The 14,274-nt window shown below is 42.7% G+C and overlaps 1 protein-coding gene across 5 annotated transcripts in view; it reads right to left on the reverse strand.

The window, feature by feature from the left end:
- Positions 1-14,274, reverse strand: part of CBX3 (chromobox 3) — a 17,371-nt gene continuing 3,097 nt past the window's right edge. For all 5 annotated transcript variants that reach the window (XM_084620599.1, XM_084620597.1, XM_084620596.1 and 2 more), the window contains 4 exons: positions 10,534-10,676; positions 6,936-7,101; positions 1,848-1,942; positions 1-664 (listed from right to left, as the gene is read on the reverse strand). In XM_084620599.1, coding sequence (XP_084476725.1) covers positions 538-664; positions 1,848-1,942; positions 6,936-7,101; positions 10,534-10,670 — 525 coding nt within the window. In that variant the 5' untranslated portion in view covers positions 10,671-10,676 and the 3' untranslated portion in view covers positions 1-537. The remainder of the gene's footprint in view (positions 665-1,847; positions 1,943-6,935; positions 7,102-10,533; positions 10,677-14,274) is intronic.

Genomic DNA, 14,274 nt, shown 5'->3' on the forward strand with positions numbered 1-14,274 from the left:
TAAAGGAAGAATATAAAACTATTTTATTGACCACCGTTCACCAGTATTTACAATAAAGTAAACAATATACAGTATGATAACATTCAAATTACTACAAAGTTAGTTTTTACCTGGCCTCTTTGGGACTAAATTACCTCAAAGACTAAAAAGAATGGTTCTACATGTTACGGGGCTAGGTTGGGGTAAAGAAGATACATGCACATCAATAGCATAGAAGACTATAAAACATCTGTGAGTTTGTTTAAACATTTGTTATGATTCAGTAATAACTATGGAGGATCATGAAGGTTTAAAAAAGCCTTTACCTAATATGGAGGAAATAGTATCAAATGCTGTCCTTTCATTAATGAAGCAAGTTGCAGAAAGCCTTTATTTACTTGCTGTTGATGCAAAACACACTACTTCAAAAAACAAACATATCAAACTCAATTCTCATTAGAATGTAGAGGTTTCTCACATTGCTAATAAATCAAAAGAATAAAATCCAAATCCAGGTTTTAATATTCATATATATATATAAAAAAGCAATGCAAATGATTATTGTGCTTCATCTTCCGGACACGAATGCCAAGTTAGTCGCTCTTCATAAAAAGCAATTACAATCTGAGGACATTTCATGTTAGCTTCTTTGGCCAGCACCAAGTCTGCCTCATCCGAGTCTTTCCTAAGAGGGCAGGGTTTAAAAAAAAAAAAAAAAGTCTTGAGTTTAAGAGCTATTACTAAACCAGATGTGTCTGCAATTGAGATTAGAATATATTTCATGATCAAGGAGCAGAGGTAGGAGTTTAAATTTTAGAAATATCTATCCCTATTAATCACCACTAGCAACTTTCCAGAGGCCATCACTCTGAGAAGGTCCTCTTAAAAGGACATCAATTGAACATCACAATTTCTAGTTAACAGCAGTTTCAATACAGCAGTCCCCAGTTTTCCCTGCCAATTTGTGTTTTACAGTCACATTTTCCCCTCAATAAAAAACGTCTCTCTTTCCTGTTTGAGAGATCCACACAGACAAAAAGGGAAACACTGCACAAAGAAAACACTGACTACACAACAAAGGATAACCTGTCTAGTATTATGCATTACTTCTAATGTCATGTAAAACTTTTCAGACAGGTGTCACGGACAGTTAAATTGACAGTGTCACTCTGGGTAAACTGGACAATCACAAACTATTAAATCCAATTGGAACATATGCAATAAACAATTTATCAGATTGCAATTTTTGATCCCGTGTCAGAGTGAGAGAAAATGCAAGACAGACACAGTTGATACCCCTGTATTTTAAAAACTTTTACTGATTTCACATGCATGTTAGAAGTAGGTTTGTTGCATATAACAAAGTATAAGCTAGCCACAAAGACAGGAAATAAGAACAAACAAGTTCTCTCATTTCTTCATTTAATAATGCTACAGAAATTCCAAATTGCAACCTGCATTTTATATACATCCCAAACTTCACATATCCACTACTTGTGGTTTTTAAGAGGATGAGTAAGAGTCTTCTAAAGTGCAAATCTTTAAGTGTCTCAAAGTGAGACTCTGATATTTTTGGGGCAACTCAGTTGGACTTCATTGAGAGCAAAATTAGACATTTAAATAAAGGGATGGAAGCTACTATTGCACTGCCCACACTCCTCTGCCAAAAAGCATGTATTCAGTCTCTCATTAGTTTGACCAATGAATATTAGAAATGAGATTCCAATCTTACTCTACTTACTATTTGCTCAGGACAGGTTCCCAAAAACAGAAACAAGTAAATTGTCATCTTTCCTGTCTCATTCCAAAAAGGAAATGGTTTCTTACCAGTTTAAACAGTGGATCAGAGTTGTCTGTACATCACTTACCATTTCATAAGAAACATAAGTTCTCCGCTGCTATCTGTGGCCCCAATTATCCGCTCAGGATCAAGACCTCTTGCAAACCCCCTTGGTTTATCAACCTATTAGAAAGGTTGAAAGTCACATCTAGTTTAACATTAATTTTCATCATTTTAAGGCAAGTGTCAGACAAGTTACAGCTTACATCAAGTCAAGATTTATTTTGTCATTTTACGCTTTAGAATGAGCCACTGAATTAGTTAAATTTAGCAAAAAAGATGAATTTACATCATTAATATACACATTTATTTCAGAAAACTAGATAAGGCAGGAAGCATCTTTCTAGTGGAAGCTTAGTGTAAAGGTCAGGGAACATCGTAGCATCCCATAGTTCGCCTATATGAGTGTATGAGTGACATGCAAACTGCAGCCAATTTCCTGAGTTTAGGAGTGCGGCAATAGCTCCGAGTTAAAAGTGATTTCTGCAGAGAAATTAAAATCCAAGCCTGCAAACAGGTATTTCCTTGTGAAAAAAAAAATATATCACAATGATGTCAAGGGTACCATACAGGAATAACTAAGAGTATGCAGTCATTGTTTACATGACCATACCCTTAAGATTAAACAAAAAATCTCTTATTTTAAATTTCAATTTTTAGACTAATTTAATTTGCTAAACATTCAAATTTAAGGTTATTTTAAGAAGACTGCCTATCACTTTATAAGTAAGGCTATGATTTAGTGACAGGTGTTTTTAGTAAAAGTCATGGACAGGTCACAAGCAATAAACAAAAAGTCACCACCCATGACCCATCCATGACTTTGCTGCTCCCAAAGCAGCAGCTGGTGCAGCTTACCCAGGGGCCGCCCCAGCTGCTCGGGCAGCCCTAGGGTCAGCCACACTGGCTGCTGTAGAAGACATGGAGGTCCCAGAAAGACATGGAATCTGTGACTTCCAAGACCTCCACAAAAGACTTGCAGCCTAACTTATAAGATCTACAATGTAGACCGGGGCGGGCAAACTTTTTGGCCTGAGGGCCACATTGGGTTTCCAAAATTGTATGGAGGGCTGGTTAGGGGAGGCTGTGTCTCCCCAAACAGCCAGACATGGCCTGGCCACCGCCTCCTATCCGACTCCCCCCCACTTCTCGCCCCCTGAGACTCCTGCCCCATCCAACCCCCCTGTTCCTTGTCCCCTGATGGCCTCCCCAGGACTCCTACTCCATCAAGCCCGCACTGTTCCCTGTTGGCCCCGCTGGGACTCCTGCCCCATCCACCACCTCCTGCTCCCTGACCACCTCCAGACCCCCCACCCCGACTGCCCCCTGCAACCCCATCCAATCCCCCCCATTCCTGACTGCCCCCCGAGACCCCTGCCCCATCCAACCCCCCTGTTCCCCACTCTCTGACTGCCCCAACCCCTATCCATACCCCCGCCCCCTGACCACCCCCCCCCCGAACTCCCCTGCCCTCTATCCAACCCCCCCCCCCCAACCGTGCACCACAGAGCACTGGATCAGGTTGCGGCTCTGCAACTGCACTGCCCGGCTGCCCAGAGCATCGCGCTGGTGGCATGGCACGCTGAGGCTGTGGGGGTGAGGGGGGCAGCAGGGGAGGGGCCAGCCTCCTGGACCAGGAGCTCAAGGGCCGGGCAGGAGGGTCCCACGGGCCGTAGTTTGCCCACCTCTGATGTAGACTGTTTTACCAACTTAAGTGTCTCATGTCAAATAATTTTGTTTTATAGTGAACTAATGCCCACTGTGTACTTTTGTGCATCAGTAATAAAAGGTAAAGAACAGCTCTAGGAAAAGATGACCAGTTACCTTTTTCTCCCTTTGCTGGTCTTAAATGGCAATGGTATCTTTTCCTCTACCCCTATTTTCAGATGCAGACTTGGAATGATTTTAGACTAGTCATTACCCATGAGATAATTACTTTGAAGTTAGGTCATTTCAGGCCTAAACTTATCAACAGCATCCCTTTAAAGCAGAGGTGGGCAAGCTATGGCCCGCCCGGTCCCAAAGCTCCTGGCCAGGAAGGCTAGCCCCCAGCCCCTCCCCTGCAGCCTCAGTTCACCGTGCTGCCAGCACTCTGGCAGCATGGCTGGCTCTGGCTGGGTGGCGTGGCTGCGAGCTCCTACCGCTCTGAGTGGCATGGTAAGGGGGCAGGGAGTTGGATAAAGGGCAGGAGGCCCCGGGGGGGGAAGTCAGGGGACAGGGAGCGGTTGGATGGGACAGAGGTTCTGGGGGGTGGTGGTCAGGGGACTGGGGGTTGGATAGGCGTGGGAGTCGGGCAGGGGGGCTGTCAGGGGGTGAGGGTGTGGATAGGGGTCGGAGCAGTCAGAGGACAGGGAGCGGGAGGGTTGGATGGGGGTGAGGTCCCAGGGGGTGGTTAGGGGTGGGGGGTCCCAGGAGGGGGCGGTCAGGGTACAAGGAGCAGGGAGGGTAGGATGGGTCAGGGGTTCGGGCCAGGCTGCTTGGGGAGGCACAGCCTTCCCTACCTGGCCCTCCATATTAGTTTCGCAATGCTGATGTGGCCTTCGGGCCAAAAAGTTTGCCCACCCCTGCTTTCATGTGTGGTACATTTAGAAGGTGTGAGAACAGATCCAGATATGCGAGTTGATTTCTTTGACTTTCAAGAGTTATCAACTTTTACTGTTTTAGTTCATAGGAAAATAGGAATTGCCATACTAGGTCAGATCTAAGGTCCATCTAAATCCAGTCTGCTGTCAGACAATGGCCAATACCCGATGCCTCAGAGGAAGATGTAAAATCCCCACAGTAGGCAGACATGGGATAATATGTCCCCAGAGGTCTCATTCTGATCTCTAATGGCAAAGATTTAAAACAGGGTTGGACATGGGTATCAGGAATATCCAGATTAATGACAAATTTTGTAAGGGACACTAATGCTTCAGGACCTAAGTTAATATCTTAAGTACTTGGCCTGAGTGACTTCCTATTGTAATGAATTCCACAGTTTAATTATCCATTGGGTTAAAAGTATTTCCTTTTACTGTTTTTGAATTTCCCACTTTGTAAATTTCATTTAATGTCTCTTTGTCAATGTATTATGAGACAGGGAAGAACAGGAGTTCCCAATCTACCTTCTCTATATCATTAACCATCATGTATACTTTTATCATGTTCCCTTTCAGTCATCTCCTTTCTAAAGTAAATAATCCCAATCTTTCAATTTCTCTTCATGAGTTTAATCCATGCCTTTGATTGGTCTCACTGCTCTTCTCCCCTTCCCCTCACCCGTTGTACAATATCCTTTTTGAGATGGGGTGATCAATACTATATACAGTATTCCATATGAGGCCATACACTGATTTATATAAAGGAATTAGAATATTTGTATTATTCATCATCCTACCCCCATGCCAGTAGTTTTCAAACTTTTTTTCTGGCGACCCAGTTGAAGAAAACTGTTGATGCTCACGACCCTACGGAGCTGGGGATAAGGGGTTTGGAATGTGGAAGGCTGGGGCAGAGAGTTGGGGGTGTGGGCTGTGGGGTGCAGGAGGGTGCTCTGGTTTGGGGGGGCCCAGGTCTGAATCAGGGGGTCAGGGCTCTGGGTGAAGGCTCAGGGCTGGGGCAGGGGATTGGGGGCACAGGTTTACCTCCAGCAACTCCTGGACAGCAGCACAGCTGGGGTGCAGAGGCAGGCTTCCTGCCTGTCCTGGCACCAGAGAGACCACAGTGCGCTCCGGAAGCGGCCAGCAGCAGGTCTGGCTCCTAGGTAGAGGCGCGCAAGCGGCTCTACGCGACTCTCACCCACAGGCACCGCCTCCCACAGCTCCAGCCAATGGGAGTGCAGACCTGGTGCTCGGGCAGTGCGTAGAGCCCCGTGCCACTCCCCCAGCGCGTAGAAACCAGACCTGCCGCTGATCACTTCTGGGACACAGCGCAGTGTTGGAACAGGTAGGAACTAGCCTGCCTTAGCCAGGCAGCACCACTGATGGTGGTGCTGATGAGAGCTGCTGCGACCCAATGTATTCTATTCCATGACTCAGTACTGGGTCATGACCCAGTTTGGAAACCACTGACCTATGCATCCTAACTTAAAAAAAAAAAAACAAAAAAAAAAAACAAAAAAACAAACAAACGAACTACACAGCTGCATACTGAACAGATATTTTCAGTGAGCTGTCTACAATGACACCAAGGTCCCTTGCTTGAATTAATAGTTACTTTAGAATCCTGCAAGACATTTATGTTTTCCCCTCCAATATACATTATTTTGTACTTGTCAGCAATGAAATCATTCACCATCATGCTGCCCATTTTTCTAGTTTGTTTAGGTCTTTCTGAAATTCTTCAGCCCTCTCTGGTCATGACTAACCTAAACATCTTTTTCATTTGCAAATGTTAGTAGCATCACTCACCTCCCTTTCTAAATCATTAATATATTAAAACATTGGACCTAGGACAAAACATTGAGGCACCGTAACCCATGATGAAAATTGACCATTTAATCCAGGGGTTCTCAAACTGGGGGTCGGTACCCCGCAGGGGGTGGTGAGGTTCATACATGGTGGGGGGGGGGAAGGGGTTGCGAGCTGTCAGCCTCCACCCCAAGCCCTGCTTTACCGCCAGTATTTATAATGGTGTCAAATATATAAGAAAGTATTTTTACTTTATGGGGGGGGTGCGGGAGGTTGCACTCAGAGGCATGTTGTGTGAAAAGGGTCACCAGTACGAAAGTTTGAGAACCACTGATTTAATCCTATTCTCTGCTTCATTATCTCCTAGAGCCATAATAATACTCTCACCAAGGAATACTTATCTTCTTTCGTGGAACCTTGTCAAAAGGTCTTTTGGAAGTCCAAGGAAGACTTTGTCGACTATTTATTCACTACTTTGTCATGTTCAAATATATTAGTGAGACAACTTTCTTTTGCAGAAGCCATGCTGGTTAGACCCTATCATCATGATCTTCTAGGTGTTTTATTATTCTGTTTTTAAATTATTGTTCTAAACCAATTTTCTAGATATAGATGTATGGCTTGTCTATAATTCCCTGGATCACTCCTAGAATTTTTTAAAATTTGGGTACAAACATTCAACATAAGAAAAAGCATTTGTATAGCAACAACTTCAAAATACTTACAGAATCCCTCTTTTTCTTTGATTTGCTGTCATCAGATTCACTATCTGATAAAGATTTTCTTTTACCACCATCTGTTTTTTCTTTACCAGCTTTCTGGGAGTTCAGAAAGGCTTCAATTAACTCTGGACAATCTAAGTTTTCTTCAGGCTCCCATGTGTTGTCAGCACTGAAACATACATACAGCTAGCTCATGAGATTATCAAAAGCCCAGAAACCTAATTTAGCCACATAACTGACAGTAAGCAAAAGCTTCTTCCCCAGCACATAAAACAGGCTTCTTAAAGAAGAGGGGAGTCTACTTTATTTTCTTAAATTACCTTGCAGTCATCAGATATGCACTTAGAGTTATGCTCTATTCTGTTATTGCTGCAGAACAACTGCTGACAGAAGATACAGTACAGACATCCCCATCCACAACATTTTTTTTTTAATCCCTACCAACCCACCCAGTAGAAGCTGACTGACCCTCGAAACTCTACTCCCTTCCTATTTAAACACCTTGAAATACAGATGGAGAACCATATAAACTGTCTGGGGGCATAAGAAGAAGCTAATTAAGTCTGGAAACTATCCAGGTGTGCTTAGTTTTATTAGCTACTGAACGTCAAATCTATTAACTGTGTCCCTAGACAGTATAAGTGCCTTCTCAGTCAATCATATGCACCAGTACCAAACATTGCACAAACATGGGAATCCCCAAGATATTTTCAGTTACTGAAATATACTGGGATATCTTGAGGCAAGTCCCATAAACATCCAGACTAAACAAGTTACTGCTATGTACATCTGAGCAGAATATGCACTTTAGGAGATAATACACAGGCAATCATAGTGTGACTATTTCGAGCAATATACAACATAAATGTGTTACTCTTGAGGGAATTCTGTGCTACAAAGTAAAAATCCTGTGTACAGTTTAAAATTCTGCAGTTTTTTATTAGTCAATAAATAAATGTGGAGGCTCCAGCATGTCAGTGGGGGGCACAGGCCACTTGCTGCACAGAGGCAGATCACCCTGCAGCTCCCCCTCTCCTGGGACAGGGACTCAGCCATGAGGCTGCACCCAACCCTGGCACAGTACAAGGGCCAGGCCTGCCCCAAAAACACCCTGGGACCCCGCCCCCTCTGCACCGGGTGCACTAGGTGTGGGCAAGCAGGCTCAGCCCAGCAGGATCCAAGTGTAGAGGGGCTTAGTGTGGTGGAGGGATCCAGATGTGGGGTCAGAGGATTTTGTGTGGGGCAATCCGATGCAAGCAGCTTGGGGGGGAGGGAGGGAGCAGGTGTGGGGAAGGGAAGAATCTGGATGCACAGGGGCTCGTTGGGGAGTTCCAGGCAGAGGGGCAATGGGACTCTGCAGGATGGTCCAGGTGAAAGTGGTTGGGAGCTAGTTGGGCTCAATGGAATAGGAGTCTGGGGGGGTTTGTTGGGATGGTCCAGGTAGGTGCACGGAGGGGTGGCGGTTCAATGGGCCTGCTTAAGAGGGGAGCCCTAGAGGCGGCCAAGGGGACACCCCATGAAGGGCTCCCACTTCCTCCCTCTCTTTCCCATCCCTTTCCTAATGCCCCTCCCCAAGCACTATCCTCCCGCCCATCAATCCCACATGCCCCTCTCCCAGCTCCCTCCTCCCACTCCACCCTCCCTTCCCCCATGGGCACTCACTGGATGGCTCCCAGCACACAGAAGGGGAGCACAACTAGCACTAGAACCCAGGAGGCAGTGTCCAGCTGCAGAGTCAGCAGAGCCAAGCGGCACCCTCCTTTACCCAGCCAGTTCTGTGCTCACAGAAATAGAGGGGAAGCAGTGGCACAACCCCATACCTCTCTTTGGGGGGCAATGCCTCAGTGAACTATGCCCATGGACATCCCCAAGCACCCACCTTCCCCATTATTTTCTGCAGGGAAGCAAAGAAATCTACAAAGGGACATGAATTCTGTGTGCACACAGTGGCGCAGAATTCCCCTAGGAGTAATGTGTGCAAGATTGTGGATGTGTTCTACCAGTAGGTAGGATATATGTTTAAAGGGATTTATTTATTTATTTGCAGCTGATGAAGTGTAATCTCCCACAATTAACTCTGAGCAGAGTGATTCACTAGTCAAGCAAGCCCAGAGTTCCTCGAGTGAATTTAGCTTTGTTATCCATGTCTTAACTATATGGGATCAGAGTTTCTCTACAGTGCTTTAGCACCAATTTAGCTATCAATTTTTTTAAAAAAGGAAGTTAAATCAGTGCAACATCTAACGTGCATACAGTTATATCAATAAAAGGTGTTTATGTGTATATCTATACTGAGAAACAGTGGCAAAGTACAACTATTAGTGAGGCCTTATTGAATATTACAGTTACTTCAGATTTTCTTCCACCCTGGTCTCAAAATATCCTTAAAACATTAGTTAGAAGAATGAATACATACTTAAAATAGATCTGCTTGTTTTGAAATGCTATGGGCTACTGAAGTCTGATAACCCACCAACAGAAGCTCCAGTATACAATATCCCTTTCCCTTTTATAATTTTAAAATACCAAGGGCATGGATACACTTGCAGATGTAGAGCACTTTGAGTTAAACCAGCCTTCGGAGAGCACAGTAGGGAAAGCGCTGCAGTCTGTCCACACTGACAGCTTCAAGCGCACTGGCGTAGCCACATTTGCATCACTTGCAGCGGCATTGGGAGCGGTGCATTATGGGCAGCTATCCCAGCATGCAAGTGACTGCAACGTGCTTTTCAAATGGGGGGGTGGAGTGTGACAGGGAGCGTGTTGTGTGTATATGGGGGGAGAGAGAGTGGGTTTTGGGGGGTTGAGAGCATGTCAGCATGCCGTCTTGTAATTTTAGACAGCAGCAGACCCTCTCCCCCACCCCTCCACATTCCACACTAATGGCTTGCTTTGTTTCAGAGCAGGTAAGCAGCCGGCTGTCAGAAACAGAGCTTGCAAAGGGCATATCCGCATTCCTGCGGCGATTCAAAAACAATGACAAGAGTGGCCACTTGACTTAAGGGGATTATGGGACATTTCCGGAGCCTGATCAGAGTGCAGGAATGCAACACCTCGTTCACACTGGTGCTGCGGTGCTCCGGCGGGGGCGCAGCAAATGTTATTCCACACGCTGAGGTGGAGTACCAGCAGCGCTGTAGCCACGGAGTCAGAGTGCTCTACGTGCCTTGCCAGCATGGACAGGTAGTGAGCTAGTGCGCCCGGGGCTCCTTTATTGTGCTGTAACTCACAAATGTAGCCAAGCCCCAAGTCATCCTAAATGAAAGGCTACTCACTCTTAGGCCTGGTATACACTATGAACTTAGGTTAGTATAACTATGTTACTCTGGGTTGTGAAAAATCCACACCCCAAGCAATGCAATTAAACTGACCTAACTCCCAGCATACACAGTGCAAGGTTTCTCCCATCGACCTAGCAACCACCGCTCGGTGAGTTGGAGTTTTTCCATTGACATAGGTAGTCTTCACTGAAGCAATGCAGCTGCACCACTGCAGTGTTTGAAGCACAGAAAAGCCCTTACTTTCCACTGTATTATTGCCTGTCGAAGTATCTAATGGATTTTAGGGGCTACCAGAAAAATATACATTTGGAATTCCTTACTCTGTAAATCCTTTCCATTTCAAGAAGTATTCAACCTTCCCATTCACTACACGTCTGTCCAGGACTTTCTCCACAACAAATTCTTCAGGCTCTGCTTCTTCAACTTTTTTACCTTTGCCATTCTGTTTCTTTCCCATTTTGTGCTAAAAAAGTTAAAAATTATATTTATAATAATATATTTTATATTGCTTTATGTAGCTATTTCAATGGTCAAGCACAACCTTTACTCACTACATAGCAGAAAAATGGCAACTTATTCATACTGGGTCCAGGGCTCAATTTCCTATTAGGTTAGAGCAGGTAATCTGAGTGCCATTTTTTGTAAGTTGCTGAATAAAATACCCAAAACTGAGAAAACAGTCTTTTTTAAAGGCAAAATGTTTTGCCTATGCAATCAATGCCTCCTTTCCCTTAATTGTCATTCCACTCCTTCCTCTAGTGCCAAAGACTCAAAATTTACAATAACTTCTACAGTAAACATAACTGAACACCCACAAAAAAGGCAGTGTATAAGGAACAGCATAAAGGCATACACAAAGTAGTAAGCGTTAAAGGAACTGTGGGGAGGTGGACCAAAGAGAAAGGGAATGATATTCTGGCTACTAAGAAAGAAAACCAAAGGCAATTGATTACTACTTTCCTCTCACTCCCTCCAAAAAAAGTAAAAGTGTGGAGGGGAGAAGAGATAAAGACATATTGCTATACCAATCTGGATGCCCAACAATAACTGATAACAGCTGCCAGCAGAATGTGTTACTTGTAACATTCCATAGCTGCCATTCTCCCCCCATCTTTACCCATGGACCAATGTAACTTTCACTCAAACACATGTTACAGAGGTTCAAAAACCTAAGATAGCTAAGCTTAAAGAACAGCACTTAATGTACAAAATTTATCTTATTAAAACTTTACAGAGATGTTGTATTTAAGTGTACATTAGATATATTATTGTATAACATCCTTTAAATGCTTAAAATAAAAATTAATTACATCCACATCATCCTCAAGGCATTCCAAGTTTAATAAGGCACAATTAAATGTATTAGAAGGACACAAGGTATTTTTCAAAATTTCCTTGTTAATAATCCTAAAAGGCTTGAAACAAGTCTCGTACTGTCACATTGAGTGTTTGGAGCTCTATGGGATTAAGTGCACAGTTTTGGTTGCCATTTTGGATGCGCTCCTTATGGGAAAGCATTCAAAATGGCAGCGGGACTTTGAAGCTCCCACAATGCAGTCCTATGGGAGCATTAAAATTAAGTAGTGCTGTCACATTTCCTTTACCAATGTATTTTCCTACTGAGGACAGGCCTGCTATTATAGCATTGGTCATGAGTACTATCTGCATTTTGAGAAAGCAATGCATCAGTTTGTTTTGAAACTCTACATAAGTTTTAGATAGACTTTCCAGAGTTTGAGGAAGGGTGGGTGTTTTGTTTTTTAAAGGGGATATCATCAAGTATGTCAGGCCCAAATTTAGTTCTTTCCACTTTTTGTAATTCTTTTCAAAAACATACGTAATCCTTGAGGATCCTTTTCCCAATTAGCCCTTCCCAAATGCCACTTCAGACTCCTGGTTAGAAACCTACAAATTGAAGGTTCATACAGCAAAATATAAAAAAGGAAATAGGTTTCAAGATTTCTATTCTAAACAGTGAGTTTATACATATAAAGATACCAAATGTGGTGTTTGTTTGGGGGATAGGGTGATTTAAAATAGAGCAAACATTTACAATCAGATTTAAATCTTTATTTGTATGTCCCAGAGATGATATTTTGAGCAAAGCACCAATGTCTGAAGAGTGCCAACTTAATCACAGGTATTTTTTGGCCGAGAGAGAGAGAGAGAATATACAAGAAGAGAACAAGGATGCAAGATCAAGACAGAGAGAAAGGAAAAATATGAAGATGTCAAGCTATCCTCTGAAGGCAGTTTCCTTTAAAGAAAGAAAGGAGTGGAAGACAGAAGAGAGAAATAAGTAGAGATCGAAAAATAGCAAAAAGTGAAGAACAAGTGACATAATGCTCATAGCACAATAGTAGCAACACTACAGTTATAGCTGATGAGTAAACATGTATTCAAATGAATATAACTTTGTGAGAGATTCTCCTTTGGGCTTCGACTCAGTATCAAGGGGAATTATTTTGAGAAAGTGAAAAAAAATTAATTCACCCTCTTATTCTCATAATTTAAGTACAAACGCTTTTTAGACCTCTAAATCAATGAAGAAACTTAAAAATTTGGCATGCACAAAGCCTTCCATGGAAGCATATGAGCTTTGTTTTTAAAAAAAGACGCTTGCTTGAAAAACTGTCATGAACACTTGAAATTTACTGGACATTACTGATTTAAGCATGCCTCATATGTACACGAGGACAGATGTTCAAACTTGTCTTCTTGTCCCTCACTACATTCTATTATGCATATCTGACTGCATGGCCTGAAGAAAAATTGTGCATTCATCTCAAATTTTGGATGCTCTGTGGATGGATGCTTCTACATGCACTTCACCCAACAGAAGCATACAGTATCTGAAGTTGTTAATGGAAAGAATTGTCACTATACCCGTTTGGCCTCTTTTTCCAAGTCCCATAGCTGAGAACACCATATCCTGGGCATTTTAATGTTGCATGTTCGAATAAAGTGTACTTTGCTACTTTCCCATATTCAAAATTCACATAGTAGTATACACACATTTCCTTCAGTGTATCATCACTCACCTTTTTAATTTTATACAAGTGAAAGATTATAACATTAATGTAGCATTGTGGTAGATGGTTCAGATATACAAAAGTCAGAAACATCAAAGTTACAGTTTCAAGAGAAACACTATCTGTCCCCCTAATACATTCGGAGAAGCATGGTTCCTATGGGAACCATTAGCTGATTTTCCTGACCTGTGCAGCTAAGTTCCTAAAAAAATACTGACTGCATTAATAGGTTCTCTTCCCGTCCTCTGAGCATTTCGGACCCGATATTACCCTCACTCATGTTAGAGAGTTGGGGCACTAACTTCTAATGGAGGGTTCTTAGCTTGATAAAGTGTTTGCAATGTTATTGCTTACACTGTTGCAGTCCAGTGAAAAATAATGAGGCAGTTAAGGGACAGGAGGTGATATTTAATTTGTCTGGATATGGGATAAATTAGTACTTACTGACTAGTAATAAGTTTAACAGCAGGCTTTTTTTTAGTAAATGTCATAAGAGCACACAATTTTCCCTCCTTCCCCACATTTAGGCTATATAAAAATCTGTTTGTTTATTATTTTTCCATCAAGTAAACCTAGCACTAGAGTTCTGCACTTCTGTCCTTTACAAACATGTACTGCCATTAGTTAAACGAATATTAGAGCAACTACTGTGACATCCATTTGTCCTTAATTTCAGAATTTTTTGGCTCATAATTGAATATCAAGAAGTTTCACAGTAACTTGATACCTGTCAAAGCCCTGTTATAATGGTCCAGGTGGGGGAGACATTTAATAATCTCTGCTCCTCTGAAATCAAAGTGAATTGTTATTTACTAGTAATAGTTCCAACAATCCTAACTATGCCCCGTCACATCAGTATTAGGTAATAGTACTGTTCCTGTAGTTGCAATCATTTTTCCCTTAACTGCTAAGAAGAAGTTAAAATGAATATGTTTTTGCCCTTTTTAAATACACAATGAATTACATGGGGTGCTGAAAGGAGGCTAAAAAATTCAAAGTGTTTTCTGTTAAAGGTTATTAAACAATCTT

Source organism: Lepidochelys olivacea (genome assembly GCF_965140295.1).
Source record: "Lepidochelys olivacea isolate rLepOli2 genome assembly, chromosome: 2".
In the NCBI taxonomy this organism is placed as follows: Eukaryota; Metazoa; Chordata; order Testudines; family Cheloniidae; genus Lepidochelys; species Lepidochelys olivacea.